Source organism: Pteropus medius, unplaced genomic scaffold (assembly GCF_902729225.1).
Source record: "Pteropus medius unplaced genomic scaffold, Ma_sr-lr_union100, whole genome shotgun sequence".
NCBI lineage: Eukaryota > Metazoa > Chordata > Mammalia > Chiroptera > Pteropodidae > Pteropus > Pteropus medius.
Genome location: NW_024354875.1, coordinates 23,418,948 through 23,440,903, shown reverse-complemented (window position 1 = coordinate 23,440,903; position 21,956 = coordinate 23,418,948). Strand labels below are relative to the sequence as shown.

The following is a 21,956-nucleotide window of genomic DNA, read 5'->3' as shown; positions in this document are numbered from 1 at the left end:
GTAGTCAGTGTTTGCAGAATAAGTTGAAAAAAATAATAAATGACATTAATTCTCAGGTTCACCCCAATGAAACCTAATTGAGTTGTTCCTATTGAAAACAAATGCGTTGAAATCATAGAAAACATTGACTCATATTTAGTCTATAGTGATATTTATCAGAGAATGAGTTGAGAGCTCAGTTTCTTTTTGGGTTCTTATTTTAGCACTTATTTTTTTCTTCATTGGTAAACTCTAGTAATCAAGACTTTAAAAAATATCTTTTATTAGTATTTTAATAATAGAAGCAGCTAAAACAGATTTCGAAAGTAGTATCTACATAGTCAACCCTTTTAAAAAATATCTCATATATGACATTCTCCTATGAAATTCCTAAATATTAGCTGTTTACATTTTTTTAGTTGTACTGGAAAAAAAAGCCCACAATATTTATGATATGCTTCTTATGTAACATTTTTTATGCCATATCTTTACCCAAGAAGTGTCTTAATGCTCTTTAATTAAAGGGTTCTCAGCTTATTCTGAATCTGACTAAGCACGATTTCAGGAATCTTTCTAATTAGATTTAATCATATCGCTCCTCTACATTGTGCCTCCAGAAGCTCCCCATTTTTCAGGGTGTGGCTTTCTAACTGCAGCACGTGGGCGGCAGTTCCTTCTTCCTCTTGCTCCCAGCTCACCCGTCAGGCTACGTGAAATCACAGGATAAACGTGGCTTACGTCCCTGGTGTATCAGTATTACTTGAAAATATTAGGTCAGAAATAGTGTTTCTATATTAAAACAAACTTGAATAGTTAGGGTGTAGATTGTAAAATTTACATCGCCTCACCCCCATCTTTTTTAGATAAAGCACAGGCTTCCAGGAAATTTTACAGCTCTGGCAAAGGTACTTTGGCCTTTGCCTACAGACTCTTCAGGATACATAATCATTCTCTCTGCTGTTAGCACTGCTTAGCTGGAAAAGTTTAAGTAGCAATGACTTGACTGACAAAATGAAATCAACCCCCTTAGGTAGCCTTTCACAATCTGGTTTCAGCCTTGTGACTTCTGCTTGTTTCTCAAGTTTCAACTCAATGTCATGCCCTCTGAAAAGTCTTTCCTAATCCTCTAAGACAAGTTCCCCTCTCTGTCCTTCCACTGTCATTTGTACACATCTTTGTATCATAGCACTCATTTCATGTTTTTTGTTTTTTTTTTTTAAATCTCCTCTATATAACTGTCAGCTGCTGGAAGACAGGACTGGAGTTATAGTTTATAATGAGAGTCTGGGATGTGTGAAATACACAGGGTCCCTCAGTACCCACCTTCAAACAGAAAGGACCCCATCAGTGTTGACCAGTTAAGGACCAGACTTCCACAGAAACAAATGCAGTCTTTTGCACTCCAGGAAAATTTCGGGACTTGGGAGGTTAGGGCCAACATGAAATGGCTAAGTGAGAAGCTTTGTGATTAAGTGGGTAAGGTAGGTGGAGGTAGTGAATGAAGTGGAAACAAGATTTTACCTCACATTGCACTTTAGAAGAATTTGAAAACTTTAATACCTAAGACCATTTTGCTTCACCCTGTATTTTGAAATATCTTATTTTTTATTGTCACACACTTGTTAAACAGATCACTTTTCAATATCCGTACATTAAAGATATACTGTATGTAATTGTCAGTAGAAGGTTTGCTCAGCATAAGATAATCAGTGGTGCCACACTGAATTTATCTAATTTCAACTAAGAAAACAAAAATAGTTGCCATTTTATTTAATATGTGAAGAGTTAGTGAAGGTAACTACTCAGCTTGCTATTGAGAATTTGAAAAATTTTAATTATTTTCTTGGACCCACCCCACCCATGCTGACATACCCCTGAGAGCTGGGGAGTACCCAGGCTGGAAGCCTCTGCCTTAGACCTTTGGAACTGGCCTGGTGGTTCCATGCTGCCGCCTTCTGTCAGAACCAGAAGTCACAGGGACCGTACTTCCTGCCCATAGTTTCTCAATGTGCATTTTTACTTGCAGATTATATAAAAAGAAAACTTTCACTTCAGGTTTAATTAGTTCTAGGATACATTGGAAAGTAGAGACTTCGTATAAATTCAAACATGCATATGCTTTTACATACACTATTAAAGTACTGTGTATGTTGGAAATCTATAGTATAATGAGTGTGCTATTCTGTTGCCTAAAGCTAAAACATAATTAATGACTTTACTAATAGTGCTTATTAAAGAAGAATCATAAGCTTGCATAGATCCATTTGTAAAGATACAATTGGTTAGTAAGATCAAAGGAAACCCTGGTTTAAAATTCATAAAGTTCTTCTAATCTCACAACTGGAGAGGTGAATTTTGACTTGGTCAGAAAATATTCCAGTAGTCAAGCTTTTCCTTGACGATTTGAACACCATATTCTTAGTAAGTATACATAACAGTTACTAGGTCACAGAAAATTCTGTTGTATATCTTTGGTTTCAGCTGATTCTACCTCAGCAAAGGAAAGATGAGTAGGGAATGATCTAATTATTGCTTCTTGAACTTTGATATGCAAATGAAGCACCTGGAAATCTCATTAAAATGCAGCTTCTGATTCTGTAGGTCTGGGATGGGGCCTGAGAGTCTGCATTTCTTATATGCTCACAAGTAATTTCATCACTGCTGGCCCCTGGATCACTCTTTGAGTCACAAGGATTTAGCAGAGCCTCCCCCTCCCCCATCTACTCTAGACTTTAGTTTTACCCAGATTCTAAAATTTGGTCTGCCTAGAGTTCATCATTTTGTGTGGCTTTGAGTTTTCTTGTTTTTGTTAACGTAGGAGCTTTCTTTTTGTCCAGCGGCGATCACAACTCAGAAGTAGTAAGAACTCTGCCATAGAGCGGAGGATGGGATTTGGGGCAGAGCCGCACTGGGCATTAAATGACTTGGTCCAGAATCCCACGTGTGTCTCCGGATTGAATTATTAGCAGAAATAGCTTTGTGTGCAATAGTGTGCCTAAAATGGACTCCTAAAAATAGTAGAAGAGGGGTTGTTTATTTTGGGGAACACAGTGCACACAGCTAAGAGTCGCACGTGGTTCCTTGAGGGCATCTTCTCCTACTTGGCGGTGCCTGCCAGCACTTCCACTTCCAGATCTTCTAAGTATGGCTTGGTGGGACCATGTCTGACCTGCACAGACTGCCCAAGCTTCAGACCCTATTTTCAAGAGGCCAAGGTGACTTGGGTGTTCTGTGGTCACCATGATCTTATTAGGTAGTACTTTTAGGGACCTGAGCAAAGAGAGTGGCCAAATAAGGTTGGCGTGTTAACATAAATATCTCATCTTCTATTGGAAATTCATGGACAATTCTATGTTCTGTTTCAGCAACAGGAACAAGATCCTACCAACCTGTATATTTCTAATTTGCCACTGTCCATGGATGAGCAAGAACTTGAAAATATGCTGAAACCATTTGGACAAGTTATTTCCACAAGGATACTACGTGATTCCAGTGGTACAAGTCGTGGCGTTGGCTTTGCTAGGTAAAGCACACTGCCCTGTATTAATAACAATGGCCCTGCTGAGTTTCCTGGAAAATAAATATTGAGCAAGAAGAGAAAATTTAAGACAGGATTATAGGAGCCAGTTGTACCACAAATTTAAATTGTGTAAATACTGGTTTGCATTTTTCCAAATCTTTAGGAAGTTAATTAGAATTCTTGAACCTAAGGACGCTAACAATAGTGACTCAGGTCAAGGAAATACTACATGAGCAATAGTGCTGAAAGTTTGTGTCCTTAATATTTTTATTAATTAGATCAAGATCCTTTTAACTTCTTAAAAATAATGATATCAGGCTCCTTAATTTCATACATAAATCAGTATGGTTTTTCTTATTAGATAGAAATTTGACTCATCATAAGTTCAGTGAATTAAATTTTTAGATGAAATATTTCAAACTTTCAGAAAAGTAAGACAGTGATATTACACCTAACCATCAATTTTTATACCACCGTAACATTTTACAGTTTTGCTTTAGATTGTTTTTTTAAAGTAACATATTACAGATATATCTGAAGTGCCATTATTCCATCATTCCTTTCATCTTACTCTCATTCGTTCCTCCTTAGAAAGGGTACTTCAGTGTAGTGGTTAATTTGGTTTCTAAAGAAAAAGTCCTAAACAGAACGAGCATTGATTTGTGATATAGTTCTAATCCATGTACAAAAACGGATCTTGCAGAAACTCATTAAATGATCCATTCTTTAGGAATCTATTAATACTGTGCAGTAACAGATAATGTTTATGTGTTTTAAAGTACTGACTTTGATTTTGGGGGAAAAATCACAGACATTTTAGACATTATCCTATTTGATATCAGTCACATGTACTACCACAGACTTGTGAGAGATAACAAAGCAAACATTGTTCACTCTTTTACATATAAGAAAATTGAGGCAAAGAAGGGGCTCTTTCATCGTCACTGAGCTGCCAAATAATGAAGCAGGGTCTTCTGGCTTTTACTCCATTACTCATTCTGTTAAGCCAGATGATTTTATGATAAAACTAAAATATCCTATAGTTGGAAAGTCACCAAGGCTAGCATCTCCAGCATGCACTTGATTGGTTAAAAAGATCCAAGTAAAACAGTGAAAAACTCAGTGCCGTCTAAAAATTGTCCCGCTGTAGGAGTTCTTCTGAAAGCAGATCAGGTAATTTTATTTCTATGTCCAAAGATGGAACCCAATTAAATTCTACTGCTTTTTAAAACTATTAATACCCATTAAAACCAACGTGTAACTCTGATAGTCCAGGAGTGTAGCACATTTTGAGTAGATTACTCAATGTTTCTTCCATTAAAAAAAAAAATAATTCAAAAAAATTTAATTCTCCTGAAATGTTTCTCAAATGTTTTTAGCCACTTGCAGATGATGTAGAACAAGTTGTGTACAGTTAGGCTCCATCCTTTAATTACGCCTCCAAAGCCAAGATAATAAGGAAGGTACATGATTGACTTAATAAACTTAATTTTAAACTTGAAGCAAATGTAAAAAAAATAAGGGTACATCCTCAGATTGATAGTAGTTCTTATCATGACTTTTGAGTCTTTCCTTTTGAGTCTTTACTGTAAAAACCCATCTTTAAAATGACCAATATTCTAGCAAACAGTAAATACACTAGTATTTTAAACTATTATTTTTTGTGTTTAATGCAGTATGTTAACTATCAAAGCTATTGTGTATTATCGGTTTTCCAACAAGCAAAAATTACACATTTGATATACTTGGTATCAAACGCTCTAGGTATAATTTATTTGTTTTATGATTCAGAATGCACTCTCTGGTTAATAGTTATCATTTTCCTATAGAAGTATATAAGTAAAAATTAGATAAAAAGAATTAACCCACTTTTTTCTTCACATTTTTGCTAGGTTTTATTTGTATTCAATAAACCTGTAAGAATGTATTCACATGCACAAAACAAAATGAAAACTAAGAGATCTCTAACTTTTTGTGTGTTTTATTTTTATATAAATATAGGATGGAATCAACAGAAAAGTGTGAAGCCGTTATTGGTCATTTTAACGGGAAATTCATTAAGACACCACCCGGAGTTTCTGGTATGTTGTTTGTCTAAAATTTTATCAGTAGTATTTTTCATGTAATATGTGTATAGTTTCGGCACATGATGACTCATATCAAAGAACCAACAAACCCTCACATAGCTCTTCAACATTTATTTCTTTGGATCTACAAATAGGCCTTAAAAATTCACCTCTCTCCAGACATTGGGTGTTTAAATATGAATTGAAGTTGATCCAGTGGAAAGGATCTGTCTGACTTGTAAAGCAATAAGAAGCCTCTCTTTCTTTGATGCATAAGCTATCCTTTAATTCACCTTATCACCATCCTCAATAAATCTGTCATTCAGTCACATCATAGAAGACTGGTACTTTCCACTCCAGTTCCTGCCTTTGTTCTGGAAGATTTCAACCTGTGTTACCCTTCCCCCCTTACAGTACCTGGACCTCAACATCTGTGGCCTTCCTGTCCATCCACTTGAGCCACTTTCTCTCATTCCTCTGCCTTGTATTGTCCTGACCAAGATCACCACACCTCAGTAGCTACTGATGTTCATTCCAACATCACACGCTGTGATGTTCATTCCAACATCACACGCTGATTCCCTCTAAACCTGATCTGAAACATGAAGCATCCTTCAGTTTTCACTCTTTATTGGTCCCCCTTTACCTCTTTCCCATCCGTACCAACTGGTCTCCATTTTTGAGCACTAAAACTAATTCTTTGTCAGCATCCTCAGTTTTCTTGTATTCCATCCGTTGGTCACTCCAGCTTGGCAGAACACTGCACTTGGATTAATCCTACAGCAACCCACCTTTACTGCTCCTTTTTTATCCAGGCAGGGGGGGAAAGGCTGTCTCCAGCTTGACCAGACCCTCAACCTCACTGGTCCTCACTCAGCTTCCTCACCCTTCCCTAGCAGTGATTCTCAAGTTTCACCATCCCGCTCAGTTTTCTCACTACCCCACCCCCAACTCTAAGCAGATGACTTTACTTCCTACTTGATGAATAAAATTGAGATCACCAAATGCAAACCGCTTTGTCAGCTTCCTGCTTCCTCCCAACAAGGAGACCTACACCACACCCATTCTTGCTCCCCCTCCAACCCTAAAGTCTCAAGGCCTAGGGATTCAAAGCTGTACTCTTGATCCTATCCCCGTGAGGTTTTGCTCTGTCAGTTATCTTTCTCCTATATTTTCAATATGCTTTTGCTTTATTTTTCCCCAACAAAACCAAAAACGTTTATTTTTAATAAACAACAGATACCTGACAAAGCTAATTGGTAGAAAAGTGAGACAAAATACACAAGTAATACTAGGAACAAAAATTGTAAACATAACTACAATAGACATTTTTAAAACCACAGAATACAGTGGACCAAAGCATGAACTCCTTTATGCAAATAAATGTTAATAATTATCTAGGAAAATCTATTCATTCGTGTTTCTGATCATTCAGGTCTCTGTGATCTTGAAACTAAATTTAACTAAGCGCACTCTACCTCCTCTTCATGTTAACCTTATAAAAATGTAGTCTACATCCTCACTTCCTTCACACCTCAACTCTGGCCAATCTGATTCCTTCCCCTAGTGGGCAACTGAAATTCCTCGTGGTAAACTTACTGTATCGGTCAACTAGGGCTGCCGTGACAAAATACCACAAACTATTTGGCTTAAACAACAGAAACCTATTATCTCAGAGTTCAGAGGCTAGAAATCCAAGATCACGGTGCCAGCTATGTTGGCTCCTTCTGAGGGCTGAACAGCACATGGTTTCTATGACCGTATGTGAACTTGAACTTCCTATAGGCACAAGTTTGGAATGTAAAAGACCTGGAAGTACACGAGTCCAAGGAACTCAACCTTGTGAAAGAGGTTCCTTTTTGTTTTTTAAGGTAGTTTTGTTCTTTCATCAACAACCCTTGATTCGAAAGAAAAGAAAAGAAAAGAAAAGAAAAAGGAATGTTTTTACCCTCCAACCAAGAAAAGACATGGGAGGAATTTCACATGTGGGACCCTTCTATAAAGTAAACCGTGCCCTGTGAGGCCTTCCAGGTTAACCCCTGTACACAGCCAACCCTCCTCAGCCGCCCCCCCCCCCCCCCCCACACACCCCACTGATGTTTTCCTCACTTCCTTGTGTCATCCTTTGCACAGTCAGGGCCCCAGAGTATTAGTCCTTTTGAAGGGCTGCTCATCCACCCACCTGTGACTTCTTAATTTCTCAGCTCATTCTTCCGTGCAACAAAGAAAGTTCAAGACAGAAGTACATCCCGGCACACACTTGTTTTGATGTTTTATCAACCTGAGATAAGATCTGCCAGTTCCCTGAATAAAGTAGATCTCAGGGTATCTCTAATTAAGGTTGGACAGTTTTCTTTCTCTCCAAAGGACTACATGGTTGTGTCATTTAACTGTTTTCTTTGAAGTGGGTTTGAAGACTTCTGGTCACACCCATTCAGGAAAAAAAAAGACCTCAATTTCTAAACCACATGTAAATGATTATGGGATTCTCTATACCTTGTAACTAGTAGAAAACAGTTTCTTCCAAATTGTACCAAGTGTCAAATGGGACACAAGAAACAGATGGTTCCCTTTACATCAAGATCATCACTTTGGATGGGGGAGCAACTGTAAAGTCAAGCTGTTCTCTTTGTTTTGGATCAGAACTTAATTTGAGACATTTTCTAATGTTTAATGATCTTTCTTGTTTGTTAGTCTTGGTTCCCAATTAGACTGCAGGTTATTTGGCTGCAGAGGCTGTGTTTTGTTTTTAATTCCGTGCTAGGCACAGAAAGCCTATGCATTGCCCTGTAACAGCAGAGATTATCTGGTGCTTTCCAAGAGCATTTTTCATGTGAAGCTCATCACAATACTCATTGCTCTTTTGAGGGCCTTTTCAGGTACCTTTTTGCATATAAACAGGCTTGACCCCCTATAGGCAAGGGTTTAAAATGAACAATGTGGGACTTAGATGCACACTGTCTCAGTGAACTCAGCTTTTCCCAAAAACAAGTCCCGAGTGGATTTCAGAATCCGCAGCAGAATTCGAAAGTTTCCAACTTCTCTGGGCTTCCCCCCGCCACCTTTTGTGTGTGTGTGTGTGTGTATATAATATGAGAATTCTCTTTGACTACCAGCCTGTTTATTAAATGCTACTCTCTCTTTCAAATCACCTGAGTGGCTGCCATGACATGGGTTTCTCCATGGCGTGCATATGATTATTTTCAGTAGAACCAGATAAAAACAAAAATATTGTCAAGCAAGGGTAAATTGAATGAGCTTCTACTTTAATGTTTAAATAATGTAGGGTCATTGCTAGGCAGACATAACATTTCATAAATACAGTCAGAGGATGGTTTATTTAATGATGCAAGTTGTTTAGCTGGCATAAGCAGAATTATCCAGGATGGTTTCTGTCAGAGTACTCAGATTCTTGCATGACTGGCAATTCGCCTGTGACATTGGAGCCAAGTACAGAAAAGAAATCCATGTTAGACACAGTCCCCAGAAGACACTTTATGAAAATTAACAAACTGAAATAGTGAACTCATCTTAACTGTGACACTCTTAAGAAAGTCTCTAGATGGCTAAGCAGAAGGTCAGCTGTGCACACGAATTGTCACATTTCATATGCCACCCATCCTCTTGCCAGCACACTCTTCATTACCAGAGCGATGTGGTTGGGTTCCACCATGCCAGGCATACCCAACCCTGGCCCAGGGCATGGTGCATAATGTAGTACATGTTTATAGTTCTGTAAAAATCCACATCACAATTTTTCATGCGATCTGTTCTCAGATTGCTTTTTAAGAATCTTGGTGCTCTTGTGTCTGATGTTACCAAATCTTCAAAGAGGCTTTATCTTTTCTATAGTACGTTCTTCTTTAAATGTATGGTATAGTTTGTTGGGAAAAAAAAGTGCTTATAAGGCCTTTGCTTCTGTCTTTCCCCACCTAGTCTCATATTTTCTTGAAAATGTTGAAGTATTGTCCTCTATTTGGATTTACTTTGGTTTTGAGTGCTAGCTGTTTTACAGTAAGTCAGATTTGCTTAGAAGGTCCCCAGCTGGAATAAAAGAACAAACGACATCTTTGTGAGACAATCTAGGTAAATTCCGTAGAGATTTAAAATAACTACTTAATATTTGCTTGATAAAAATTTCATTATGGAGAATTAGTACAGTGGTGGTTTCCCACACATGAATGTTAGAAACAAGAGATGGAAAGTTTTAGGTAGAATTGATGTCCAAATTAGGAGACATTCCCAAAGCAAAAACATTATCACTCATGATCATGATTCAGGGATTTGTCTAAAAACTACTCTTCCAGTACCTTCCTGGAAGAAAGTACAGTCTCTGAGAAGACTAATGCAGACGGCATGTTAGCTGGAACTCTCCGAGAGCTGCTTGCCCTGTGCTTGTTGTTTTTGCCTCTGTGGGAGACACCACACACACACACACACACACACACACCCATGAACAAAGGCTACACATGTTCAGTGTTTCAGGAGGCAGTGTAATACCCGTCTCCTCTCTCCTGGACCTCACCATGACATTAGTGGAGTCTGAATAAGTCCCTGTGTGCTAAGAGAGAGTCTAGTCAGTAGGTATGTGAGTGCTTGTTAGAATCTCAATATTATGCTGGCATCATTCTGCCACATTGCCTAAAGCTTTGCGTGTGTCATGGAGGAGCTCCAATGAAGTGCATATGTGACTGCTGGCCGAATCCATCCAGAGGCCTCAGCTTGTTTTACATCTGTTTTCTGTGTTACTCTGACTTTTTAGATTGGGTTTGTGCCCAGCAGGGCTTGAAAACTGTTCTTGCCCACATTTCATAACTCTTGTGTATATAGGTGATATTATTAGGGCACATTGTCCTGTGCCAGGAGGCAGAAAAAGTAATGTTTAGAAGAAAAATTATGACTCTAGTAAAAAAGCTAGACATCTTCCAAACGTTTTTATTGCCCATTTTGTTTCCTGAATATTTGTTTTAAGCATTGTTATTCTGTAAAAACAAAGTTTGGGCAGCTCTAGGACAAAAGAAATACTGGAAGATGTGTGTGATGCTCTTGGTACCTTAAGGAGAGTGCGATAGTATCTTTGGGATTACGATCTATCTGCTCATGTCTCCCTCACCCGGATATACAGTAAAGGAGATTCTAAATGCAGGTTTTGTTGAGAAGTGCTGTCCAAGGGCTGTACTCTTATGAGCCATCATTGCCACGAAAGCCAAAGTGCTGGAACAGTCCTGGCTGGCCAGTGGGGTATGAGGGCCATCTTGAAGATTCCAGACTCAAACTTATTCTCCACCAAGGAGGGCAAGTCTAATTTTTTTTTAAAAGTGACAAGGAACCACAGCTGGAAAGGTGCCATTGTTTTATCTGAAGACGCTTTGAGTGCCATGCCAGGATTATGGTGGGACTGCTTTCAGGTAGTCGTTATCACCACAGATCACACCCAGCCTACAGTAGGCTCCTCAAATCAGTTTTACACCTTTTCACTATCAGGTTCTGTGAGGAAGGAACCATAAATAATGGAGTAAATTTTTGTTAAAGCATAAGGATCTTGGGTGGAAGATTGTAGGTGTTCCTGTGAAACAGTTTTCTAAAAGACCTTCGCCAGTAACGTCACCCTTAACTACAACTCGAACGTTTCTGTGTTCTATGTGAAGCCAAGGCAGCAGCCCTAGCCAGCTCATTATATCCCACAGAATCAAATCCCATGGAAATCCAGGCCAGTCTCTAAAAAATGTTTATAACTTCTGAACCCAAATCCCTCTCCCGAGAACTTATCTTAATAATTCAAAAGCAAGAGGAGGAGCCATATTCAAAAATTTGAGCTCCTCCTGTTCTCATAGTAACAGTAATAATAGCTAACATTAATTGAGCTGTCCTAAGCACTTTATACATTCATCATAACAGTCCTTTGAAGTAAGCCCTTATTACTGTCCCCATTTCACATATTGTGAAATAAGAAAAAATGAATAACTTGCCCAGAGTCACTAGCTAGTAAATGGCAAAGCAGAATTTCAAACCCAGAAAGGCCAATCTAATGCCAGCGTTCTAACCACCATACAATCTAACCATCAATATAGCCATTGGCACTGGAATTGGGGAGATAAATAAGATACGCACATGTTCACACAGTGTTATATTAACGAAGAAACTACATTTGGTCCCTTTTCAAATAGAACGTTACGTAACCATTTTTTAAAGGTCTACAGTGTAAATGGTACAACAAAAAGACCTATCATTGCAAATATGAAAAAACAAATGTAGACTTAGAAAAGTAATAAATATAAAACATTAAAATATTTACGTTGGAATGATGGGAAATGATTGCATTTTTGTTTATTTAACCTGACTTTAGTGTCATTAATCATTATTTTACTGGTAGGTAAAGCTAAGTGGAAGATGGCAACACGATATAGGATCAGGAAAGGAGGAGAGATGGGAAACCTACCGGAGCAGGCCTGGGAAGATAGGCCTCTGTCGAGAGAAGCTGTAGCTCTGAGTTATGGTTGGGCAGGACAGCAGGATTTGGTTAGAAACAGAGAGGTGGCTAAAAGAGGAAGGGATGCCCGTGTGTGTGTGTACACACACACACACGCAATTGTTTTTACTGGAGCCTTAGGTTGAATTTTTTAAAAGAAGAGCCCCAGATAGTTCCTAGCATGTTGTTAGTTTAAGGAATTTTGAAAGTAGGCAACATTATCAGAAAGAAAACTAACTATAGTTGCTGAGTGGGCTAGTTTTCCACAACTGATGGAGCAGCTTCCATCAAGGGCAGTTTATGTTTTATAGAGTGTTGACGGGATAAAATACTACATAGCTAGAAAAAATGAGAATTTGGAAGTAGCATTTCTCTGGCTGTTAGAACACAGTAAGGAAAAGTCTACTCTGTTACAAACTACAGAGAACTCGAGTCCTCTGAGACACTTGATTAGATATGTGAGGACTTCCAGGAGGTCATATCATAAGCTTAGTGCTTAGTCAAAGTGGGCATTCTAGAAGCAGTTTTTAGTGGGGATATCAAGGTGAGACATTTGAGCATAAATCACTGTAGTGCTTGAGCTTCGTAAAGCATACGAGGAAACTGCTTGGTAGAGAAGTTCAGTGAGTCATTACAGGCACGTCGCCCAGATGGCTCATAGTTTCTTAGGGGTGATTTGGTTAGTGCCACAAAGTCAGGCATTTGTAAAAGATCATTCCACTTGCAAAGCCCTGCTGAGGGCACATTGGAGAATCCAGTAATGCAGTTACCTTAGATGGCTCTTAAGAGGTGACAAAAAATAGCAGATCATTGTTTGCACTTGTGGCATTGCCTGCTGAGAGTTATACTACCATAGTTAAGCTTTGGAGGTACATGTTCCTGTTGGTTTTGATGAACGAGAAAATAACTTTTCTGTCTTGGATAATAAATAAGAAAAAGAATCACCTGAAAGATCTCATCCCCCCCAAAAAAGGATGATATTTTTGGATGCTTAGGCTGAAAATTTTAAAAAGTCACAGATAGTTCCTTGCATGTTATTATATGAGGAATTTTGAAGGAAGGCAACATTATCAGAAAGAAAGCTAATAGAATTATTGAGTGGGCTAGTTTTCCAAAACTGATGGAAAAGCTTCTGTGTAGGGCCGTTTACCTATTACAGAATGTCGATTGGGGTAAAATCTGAGGCATACCCTTTACAAACCCAAAAGACTATGATTAAGGGGAAATTCAGCCTAGAATACTCTGCATATTTAGTAAAATAAATGAATTGATTAAGGGTAACTATATAATTTTTATATCACTTTGATACAAGAATATATCTTAAATCACAAATCATTTGTTAGAACTTATTGCTGTTACTGTTTTGCACAGTAAGGTAACGAGTTGCTAATCTAGAAAAGTGACCATTTAGAAGTTACAGGTTGACTATTCATATTAATTTGTTTAAGTTAATATACCCAAACTTACCTATTGATCATAGTCATGTTACCAGTATTCATGGCACTTCCTTTTCTCAATGCCAATTCTCCTTAATAGGTCCCTTCTAAAAAGAGCAATCAGGCCACCTGAAGGACTGGTTGGTCTGTACAACAACGTCACATCACATGTGTCTCCCAGGCTTTAACTTAGAACCTATGTATTAGGCTCCAAAACACAAACCAGAGACTATTCCTTGATTTGGAATAAGCCACAAAATAGGCCAATCAAATAAGGACCTCTCATTTTGTAACAGGCTTGCACACACTTAAAAACAAGTGGGCCATGACACAGATCTGAGTTTGTATGTCTGCCTTTTGATTCAAAAATCTCACTGAAATCATCTAACCTTTACTCAGCTTAATGGTAATAAAAGTATCTTAAAGAAATTTTCACACAGTCGTTAAAATGAATAAGATATCAAGAACCTGTAGGGTTAAACTATTTCTCATAATGTCATCCAAGTACGTGGAGCAGCAGCTATAAAAGGAATATAGCTGTTCCCATATCAGAAGTATTTCGCTTCTGGGTGGCATTTTTATTAAAAACAAACAACTCTAAAGACAGTGCCCTGTCCCATAAATGGCTAAATGGGTTTTTTTAAGATTGGATACACTCTCATCTCCATTAGACTGCAAGCCTATTTTTATACCTTATTGTATCCCTAGTTCTTAACACTATGCTTTGTACATAGTAGGCACTCGATAAAACTTTCTGTTAAGTAGATCAAAGGGAATTTTAATAGAGGAAAGAAGCTGTTAGAATTATATATTGCTTCACGTGGAATACTGAAACAGGGAGCCAGAAACTATCTAAAAAATGTATCATTTCTACTGGTGACAATCCTTTAAAATAAGAAATTTGTTTTCCTAAGATATGGGACACCTGTTAGTCGACAGACTTTAAACTACATACCTTTTTGGTTTTTGAGGGGGGAAAGTATCTCAATGACAGTACAGAATCATGTAGTAAATATAATTCATTTTTGAAAGATTTGACTACATCCTGTTCCATTTGTTTAATTTTAAAATGATACATTTTGCAAACATGTCATCGGTCACTTGATGTTCACCTCATCATTATGTTTTTAGCAGGCTTTATTATTGCCTGAGATTGCTTTTTCTTTGACAGAGATTAGTCCGAATGAATGGAAAGGTATTGGAAGCACTTTATCACAGATAGGGACACCTGGCCGCCTTTCAACAAATGTGGCACTTCAGCACTGTCCAGGGATGCTATCAACTGCTTTAATTCACACATACCTGCTTAGGCAGCTTGTAGTATATTTCCAGAATGAGTCCATTCTGGTTGCCTTCTTCCTCCGGGAGAAGTGATGCTATTGGAGGAAAATGGTCCATTTGCATTACTCTCCATGCCAAGTAAACTTTTTTTTTTTTTTTAAGTTAAATTTCAGCCTTGGAACTAGTCTTTATAATGCTTCAAGATAAAAGCATCTCCTCAAAAGTGAAGCCCCACAGAGTTCCAGCACCACAGACAGAGTTAATTATCTCTCTCTTGCCCTATGAGGTTATGGGAAGGCAAAATCCTAAAACCTCAGATGTCATGGGAGAAAACATTTGATGCCATAAGGACCTTGCCAGAACAGTGGAGAGTCAGATCTTGCTTCTCTCCGAGTGCTTGATTTGTCCTTAAAAGTCAAGAGGAGACATCCACGGCCACAGCAGATAGACTCTCTCCTTACTCTCAGGAGGGTTTGCCCTTTATCCCCTTATTTCTGCTTGTGGTCTGTATTCTCTTAGCCCTACTTTCCATCTATCTCTAGATGGCCCAGTTGTAGAATTAAAGCATCATCAGTGATTAGAAAGCTCTCTTGCTTCATTGCATCTATTTTCTTTACCTTCTGGAATTGTTGATGAAGGTGGAAATTTTTAAAAGTCAGTACCTTTTTTTTTTTGAAAAGACAAAAAGAGTAGTTCATCTACAGTCTAGGATTTTGTCCCAGTCCATCCTCCATCCCACCCAATTTGCCTTAAATGGACGTTTTTTGTTCAGGTAAGTGGCGAGTGGGAGGCATGTATGGCATCAGAAGGAAAACAAAGGACCCCTTTGTGAACGGTAGAGCCAAGGCTGTTTTCTCACCAGGCACCTCACAGTTTTGCTCTCACTTCGTAGTACCCCCAGAATAGTTGCCATTCAAAGGTGAGCTCCCATTCTAGCCTGCCTCTCTGGAGTGGGTCACACCAGGGAGAGGAGAAAAGAGTGCCACACAACAGCTTGGACAGCTCACCGAGAAGGAATTACAGATGGGTTTTTTGTTGTATTTTGTTTTTTGGCAGAGAAGTGCGTTGAGAGGCACTATTGCTTCCACCCTGTCATTAGTGGGTGGATAATAGTGATATAAAATAAGAGATGAATTAGGATAATAAGAGGCAAAGGAGAAAGGAGTAAATTTTCTACAAGTAATATTTTTCTCTTCATGGTTATTTAACTTCGAAACGGAACTTGAAAGTAGTAATCACGGTTCTACAGTAGACAAAGGACAGAATGTGAGAACCAGACAGGAAGGTGTGATTGCCTTTATTACATTAACTGGAAACTTACAGAAACATGCACAATTTTCAGGAACACTCTATTTCCATTATAGAAAGGAAAAGTCATGGATGGCCTGCTATGCCATACCATTTTTTTTTCTTCTCATTTTTCTCTCTCTTTTTTTAAAATAATGCATCCCATTGAAATAGTATCTCTGCATCTTTTGTTTTTCTTTGTTAGTTTCTTGAGTTGTTCTGTGGACCGTATAGTAAAGCAACACCAAGTGGGATAATTAAAGGCACAGAAAAACCTTTAAGTAGGGTAGGCACATGTTTTCAGCTTTCTCTCAACTGCTGTCTTCAGTGTTGTGTATCAAAAACAAAGGAGACCTATTTGATTCATTCATTTGTTCAACCAAGATGCAATAAGTGCCTAGAGCATGCCAGACGCTTAGGCACTGGGGATACAGTGATTAGCAAAAACACGTTACTGCCCCCATGGAGCTTACACTCTAGAGGGCAAACAGACACTAAATCACCACACACGTTTCTATAAATGCCATGAGTAAATGCTCTGAATAAAAATATAGTGTGATGGACATAAAGGGGAACTTGTTTTCTACCTGGGGAAGCGAAGGCCTCGCTGAGGAATTACATGGGCAGCTGTTGGGACAGGAGAGGATGACACAATTATATTTACATTTGAAGATTTATAGAGGTGGAATTGGAGAGGGCCCAGAAAGGAAAAAAGTGTATCTGCACTTAAAGAAGTGGCAGATGTGGATAAAAAGATTCCTATGCTTCCTCAGAATAGCTCTTTAAATGTCCTCATTACACTCTGGTTTGACAATAATAACTAATACGTATTCTGTACTATATTTTTCTCCAGTGGATAATCTTAAGGGTCAGAGTAAACCTTTGCCTTCAAGTGTTCTATCAATTTCCTTGTAACACTCACACTGCCCCTATTAAAACAGAAATTCACTTATATTTTGTCATCCATATACACATATAATTTTGGTTTCATATTCTTTCTCCATGTTTATTCAGCTCCTACAGAACCTTTATTGTGTAAGTTTGCCGATGGAGGGCAGAAGAAGAGGCAGAACCCAAATAAATACATCCCTAATGGAAGACCATGGCATAGAGAAGGAGAGGTGAGACTTGTAAGTTCTTTCTTGAAACTTTAGTATGGTTGTATAATCATGAAAGCCTATGTGCATAGTTACACAAGCATCATCTTATCTCGGCTGCCACACTTCTGGGATAGGTACCAGAATTAAAACTTTACAATCCAGATAACTTGAAATTAAAACTCTTCCTAATGGATACGGTGCTAAGATAGTGGTGATTCACCAGATGGACACATAGATGGTAGAAACAGCTATGTTTACTAGTTAACTACACATAAAATTAAAGAACATTTTAACTCGCTGTAAGAAATGCACACTATTTTCTTAATGTCATGGTTTCTTAGGTTTACATTCATAATTATTCAGAAATCATTCTAAATAAAAATAAATAGTATATTTGTTTTTGAGTTTTTCTTTGCCTAATTCTTTTAAATAATGTTCTTTTTTTTTTTTAAGAAAAGCTCAAATTTTTTTAATGACACATTTATTCATTTATTTAAGGACCTCAAAGTGTGTTTTTTTTAATTGTGTGTGTGTGTGTGTGTGTGTGTGTGTGTGAGAGAGAGAGAGAGAGAGACATTGGTTAACAAAATCCAGTAAGTTTCAGGTGTACAATTTAACAGTAAGATATATATATATATATTGCATTGTGTGTTCACGTCCCATAGTTAGATTTCTTTCTGTCACCACATATTTGACCCCTTACACCCCATCTGCTTCCTTCCTCCCCAAAAAGCTCCATTTCCTAATAAAAATGTTGGACCTCCATTTCCCTGTATTTATTTGCAGTGAATTGTTACTATTTTAGAAAAGTAACATACCTGTTTGAAAATGTCCAGGGATGTGCCATCCAGTAGAAATGTTCTAGAATCTGCTCAGTGATAACCACTAGCCACATGTGACTGTTTGAACATTTGGAATGTAGCTAGTATGCTGGAGAGACTCAGTTTTTCATTTGATTTTAAACCACTACACGTGACTAATGGTTATCTTATGGGACAGTGCAGATCTAGACCTTAATTCTCATATTGAGTTTATAACTATTTTTGTCTTAACAGAAACTCAGTTTCATTAAATGTTACTAAACTAGCATTGTTTTATGTTGTCATGACTCTAAGAAATAGTATTTTTAAATTTTGCCTTTGCAGATGAATTTTTCTATTTCTTTTTCATTCCCATAGGCTGGAATGACACTTACTTATGACCCAACCACAGCTGCTATACAAAACGGGTATGTTATTAAGATAAATACGTAATGGCTTGAGGGAAAACGTGAAGGTGGAAAATATCAGACATTTATTCCATGAAATATTCTATTTAAAGGATTACTTAATAAAGGCTTTTGTGTTTGTTCTAGATTTTACCCTTCACCATACAGTATTGCTACAAACCGAATGATCACACAAACTTCTATTACACCCTATATTGCATCTCCTGTATCTGCCTACCAGGTTTGTACCATTAGGATTCATCAAGAATATGACAACTTGCTGACCATGAATCACTGCTACATTTTTTTGTGTCTTAAAGTTTTGAACATTTATAATGAAATTTAAGTTTAATGTTATGCAGCTTGGATACCCACTTTAGAATAAGCTGCTTCTATTTGACAGATTGATTTTTTTTTTTTTTTTTTTTAATGTATAGAAGAGTGTAAAACAGGGGATGTAAAATGGTTGTCAGTTGTCAGTCCTTGAAATAATAGTATTTTAGAATTGGGATGAACCCAGATAATTCTTTCACAGTAGGCCCTGCTGTTGGACACCATGTGTCCCAGAAATTGAAACTTAAGAGAGTTGCCATCAGATGAAATACAGGTGTGCACACTTGCCTTTGTTTATTCGTCAGCAGGAACTAATAAAAGAGCACGTAAACATGCTATAAATAAAGATGTGTCTCCATTAGGTAATATTAAATGAGCAATGCAGTGAGATTTGAGGCCAAAAAAAAGAGAGAGAGAGAGATGACTCCCTGTTTAGGTTATTTTTGAGGAAACTTAAATAAACCTTAAAATAAATTCCCTGCTTAGAAAAAAGCTGTCATTAAGCACTTGTTATAATACTGATTTGGTTTTATTGAAGGGTTAGCTCTGTTCTTCACGAACCCATTGTCGTACTTGCATCTCTTCTTACCAGAGTGCTTCTAACAGGGTTACTGCCTTAGCCCAGACAGGAACATTGTAATGGAGTTTGATTACAGACAGGTAGGACTATAGTTTTCTTTTGTTGACTGTTGAGATCTGTGTGACTAAACTAAATTTTTATGTATTCTTGTTTTTAAAACAATTAAATTATATGTTGTAGCCCTGATTTCTGGGGTTAGGGAATTGCAGTAGCTATTAACTGTTGTTATACTTCTGTGAGCCTCAGTTTCCTCATCTTTAAAATGGGGATAATAATCATTTCCATCTCATAGGCTTGTTATAAGAACTAAATGAGACTATGTGAAGACCTAGACACAGTACCTAGCATATCTTTAGTACTCAATGAATGTTAGATATGATTATCATCATCATTTTTATGTAGGATTAGCTGGCTGGTAACAGTATATTCATTATACTTTTTTAAAAATAATGAATTAGTCAATGTAAGCAAGATCATAAAGATGGTTCTATTTAAAAACATAAAAGTAGCTTTGAATAACAAAGAGAAGTGATTAAATGTGCTAAAACTGAAGTTTTAAAGTAGCTTTCTTAGCCTCCATTAGCTTTTAAGTCCTTTTCTCCTCCTTTCCCTGAGTTATTTCTTGTCTTGTTTTCTTTTGTCTTTCTGGATTGTTATGTTACTTATGCTGGTGCTTCGATCTGCTGAGCATAGTATTGACTCATTTAATTCCTCTAACTATTTTGAACTTAAGATTTCTGTTTCCCTTGCCTGTATAAAACGCAGTGTCATCTACACTAGTGCATTGTCCCTAATTAACAATTCCTGTATCTGATATTGAAAGGTAGTCTTTTTTCCCTAACTATCTAAACTTGGAACCCTCTGCCATTTATGTATATCAGTAAAAATAGGGACAAATAAGCTATTCTCAGGCAAATGAAAAGTTGTACATATTAATTTGAATGTGTGCTGCTATACATATATTATAGCTATTAATGCATTTCCCTACCATCTCTTTTCTTTAAAAACAGTGAACATTTTGGCCATAGAATGAAAAAAAATTAGGGGACCAGTGTTGGTAATAGATTTGATATACCTAACTAGAAACAACATTCCATTTCAAAGGCCTGATTTCTTCTCCCAGGGATTCTGTATTTCCTTAAGATATATGTAGAATTTCATTTCATTTGCCTGAAACTCAGTGCCATAACCTCGAAGACTGATTCTCAACCCCATAAGTTCAAGGACCCAGTAGGGTCCAGATGAGCTTTAAGTGGTCTGTGATTCCCTTAAATTGTTTGCAAAATGTTGCTTGTGTGTATACAGTTAATTTGGGGGAGGGGGATGTCTGTTTCCTTCATCAGGTTTTCAGAGGGCTCCATGACCCAAATGAGGGTAAAGAACCAATGGCAAAGAGTTTATAGAACATAGATTATTATTCCCATTTTATAGTTAGGGGAAAATGAGGAATAGAAATTGACAGCAGCTGATTTGCTGCTTAAGAAAGAAAATTGGATTAGATGTCATCGTTCTCTCACCCCATAATGCTATATCAGATTACTAAGACTACTGAAGCTTACAAAAAATGGGAGCATCTGGCCCAAATTGGGGTCTATAGGGAGCTGCTCACCTCCTCGTGATTTATTCAGTGAGGGCCTTACACTCGTGTTGGAGTAGGCCTTTCTCCACTAAACCACCATGTGCTTATACAATTGGATTTGAGAAATTGGCATCTGCAAGAAACCACCAATACCCCAATGGGGAAAGGCTGCAGTCCAGATAACTGAAATGCTAACAAGGCAGAAGCACTTAACTTTGGTCTGCCTTAGGTGGCAAAGGAAACCAGAGAAAACAAGTATCGGGGCTCTGCTATCAAGGTAAATCACAATATGTTCTTCCCCCATGACTCTTCCCCATATCCTCTCTGTAGAACCTCTGAAGTTAACAGTAGGGGATAAGATGCAGGAGGGTTTTGTTGTTAAGAATTAGAGACTGAAACTTATTTTTAAAAATTAGATAGTCTCAGGAAAGCTCTGGGCATCAAGAAATGGACTGATAGTTTTTTCTCTTGAGTGGCAGACGGCACATGCTTTCTTTCCTGCCACAGAACCTGACCCTCACGTCTTATTGCTTAGTCCAGAGGGTCTACCATGTGGATGTCCCATTGACTGTAGATGTCAAGATCTGGTTACTGAAGTTTAATTTGCTAAATCTGAATGTTAGATTTTAATTTTCCACACTAACTTGAAATTGCTGACCCACCAGAGAAGATTTCTGAAACCTAATTTTCTGGGTATCAAAGAGGGATTAAATTTGGTCATTCTTTTTAAATAAGCACATACTTGAAGGGTTTCCAATAAGATGTGCTGGAATTAATTCTCATTCATCTGTATCCCTAAAGTATCTAGTTCATACTTTGAGGATAACACTTTTCACATATTTATTTGAGTCATTTACTTGGTTATCTCCCTTAGTAAATTTCTTGAGGGTGGGGCCCATGTCTAATTCGCCTTTTTCTCTTTGGTGCCTGATACTCAGTAAATACTTCTCAAGTGGGCAAATGGAACTTGGTTTTAAATAATCATTTCATCCTATTCAGAGTGACCAGTTTGCCAAGAACTCTAACTGCTTTAATCTTTTTAATCATCGATAGTATTGTTTCCTTGTTTTTCTTCAATAGATTTTAACATGATTAAAAGAGTTCTAGAGAAATTGGTAG

At 37.6% G+C, this 21,956-nt stretch overlaps 1 protein-coding gene across 8 annotated transcripts in view; it reads left to right on the top strand.

Annotated features, from left to right (window-relative positions):
- RBMS1 (RNA binding motif single stranded interacting protein 1) overlaps window positions 1–21,956 on the top strand; it is a 196,586-nt gene that overhangs the window by 165,776 nt on the left and 8,854 nt on the right. For 3 of the 8 annotated variants that reach the window (XM_039855656.1, XM_039855652.1, XM_039855651.1), the window contains exons 5-10: window positions 3,345–3,502; window positions 5,501–5,580; window positions 17,053–17,168; window positions 18,317–18,366; window positions 18,493–18,586; window positions 21,067–21,114. In XM_039855656.1, the coding sequence (XP_039711590.1) occupies window positions 3,345–3,502; window positions 5,501–5,580; window positions 17,053–17,168; window positions 18,317–18,366; window positions 18,493–18,586; window positions 21,067–21,114 (546 nt within the window). The remainder of the gene's footprint in view (window positions 1–3,344; window positions 3,503–5,500; window positions 5,581–17,052; window positions 17,169–18,316; window positions 18,367–18,492; window positions 18,587–21,066; window positions 21,115–21,956) is intronic. The other 5 variants (XM_039855657.1, XM_039855654.1, XM_039855658.1 and 2 more) reach the window with 3 other exon arrangements.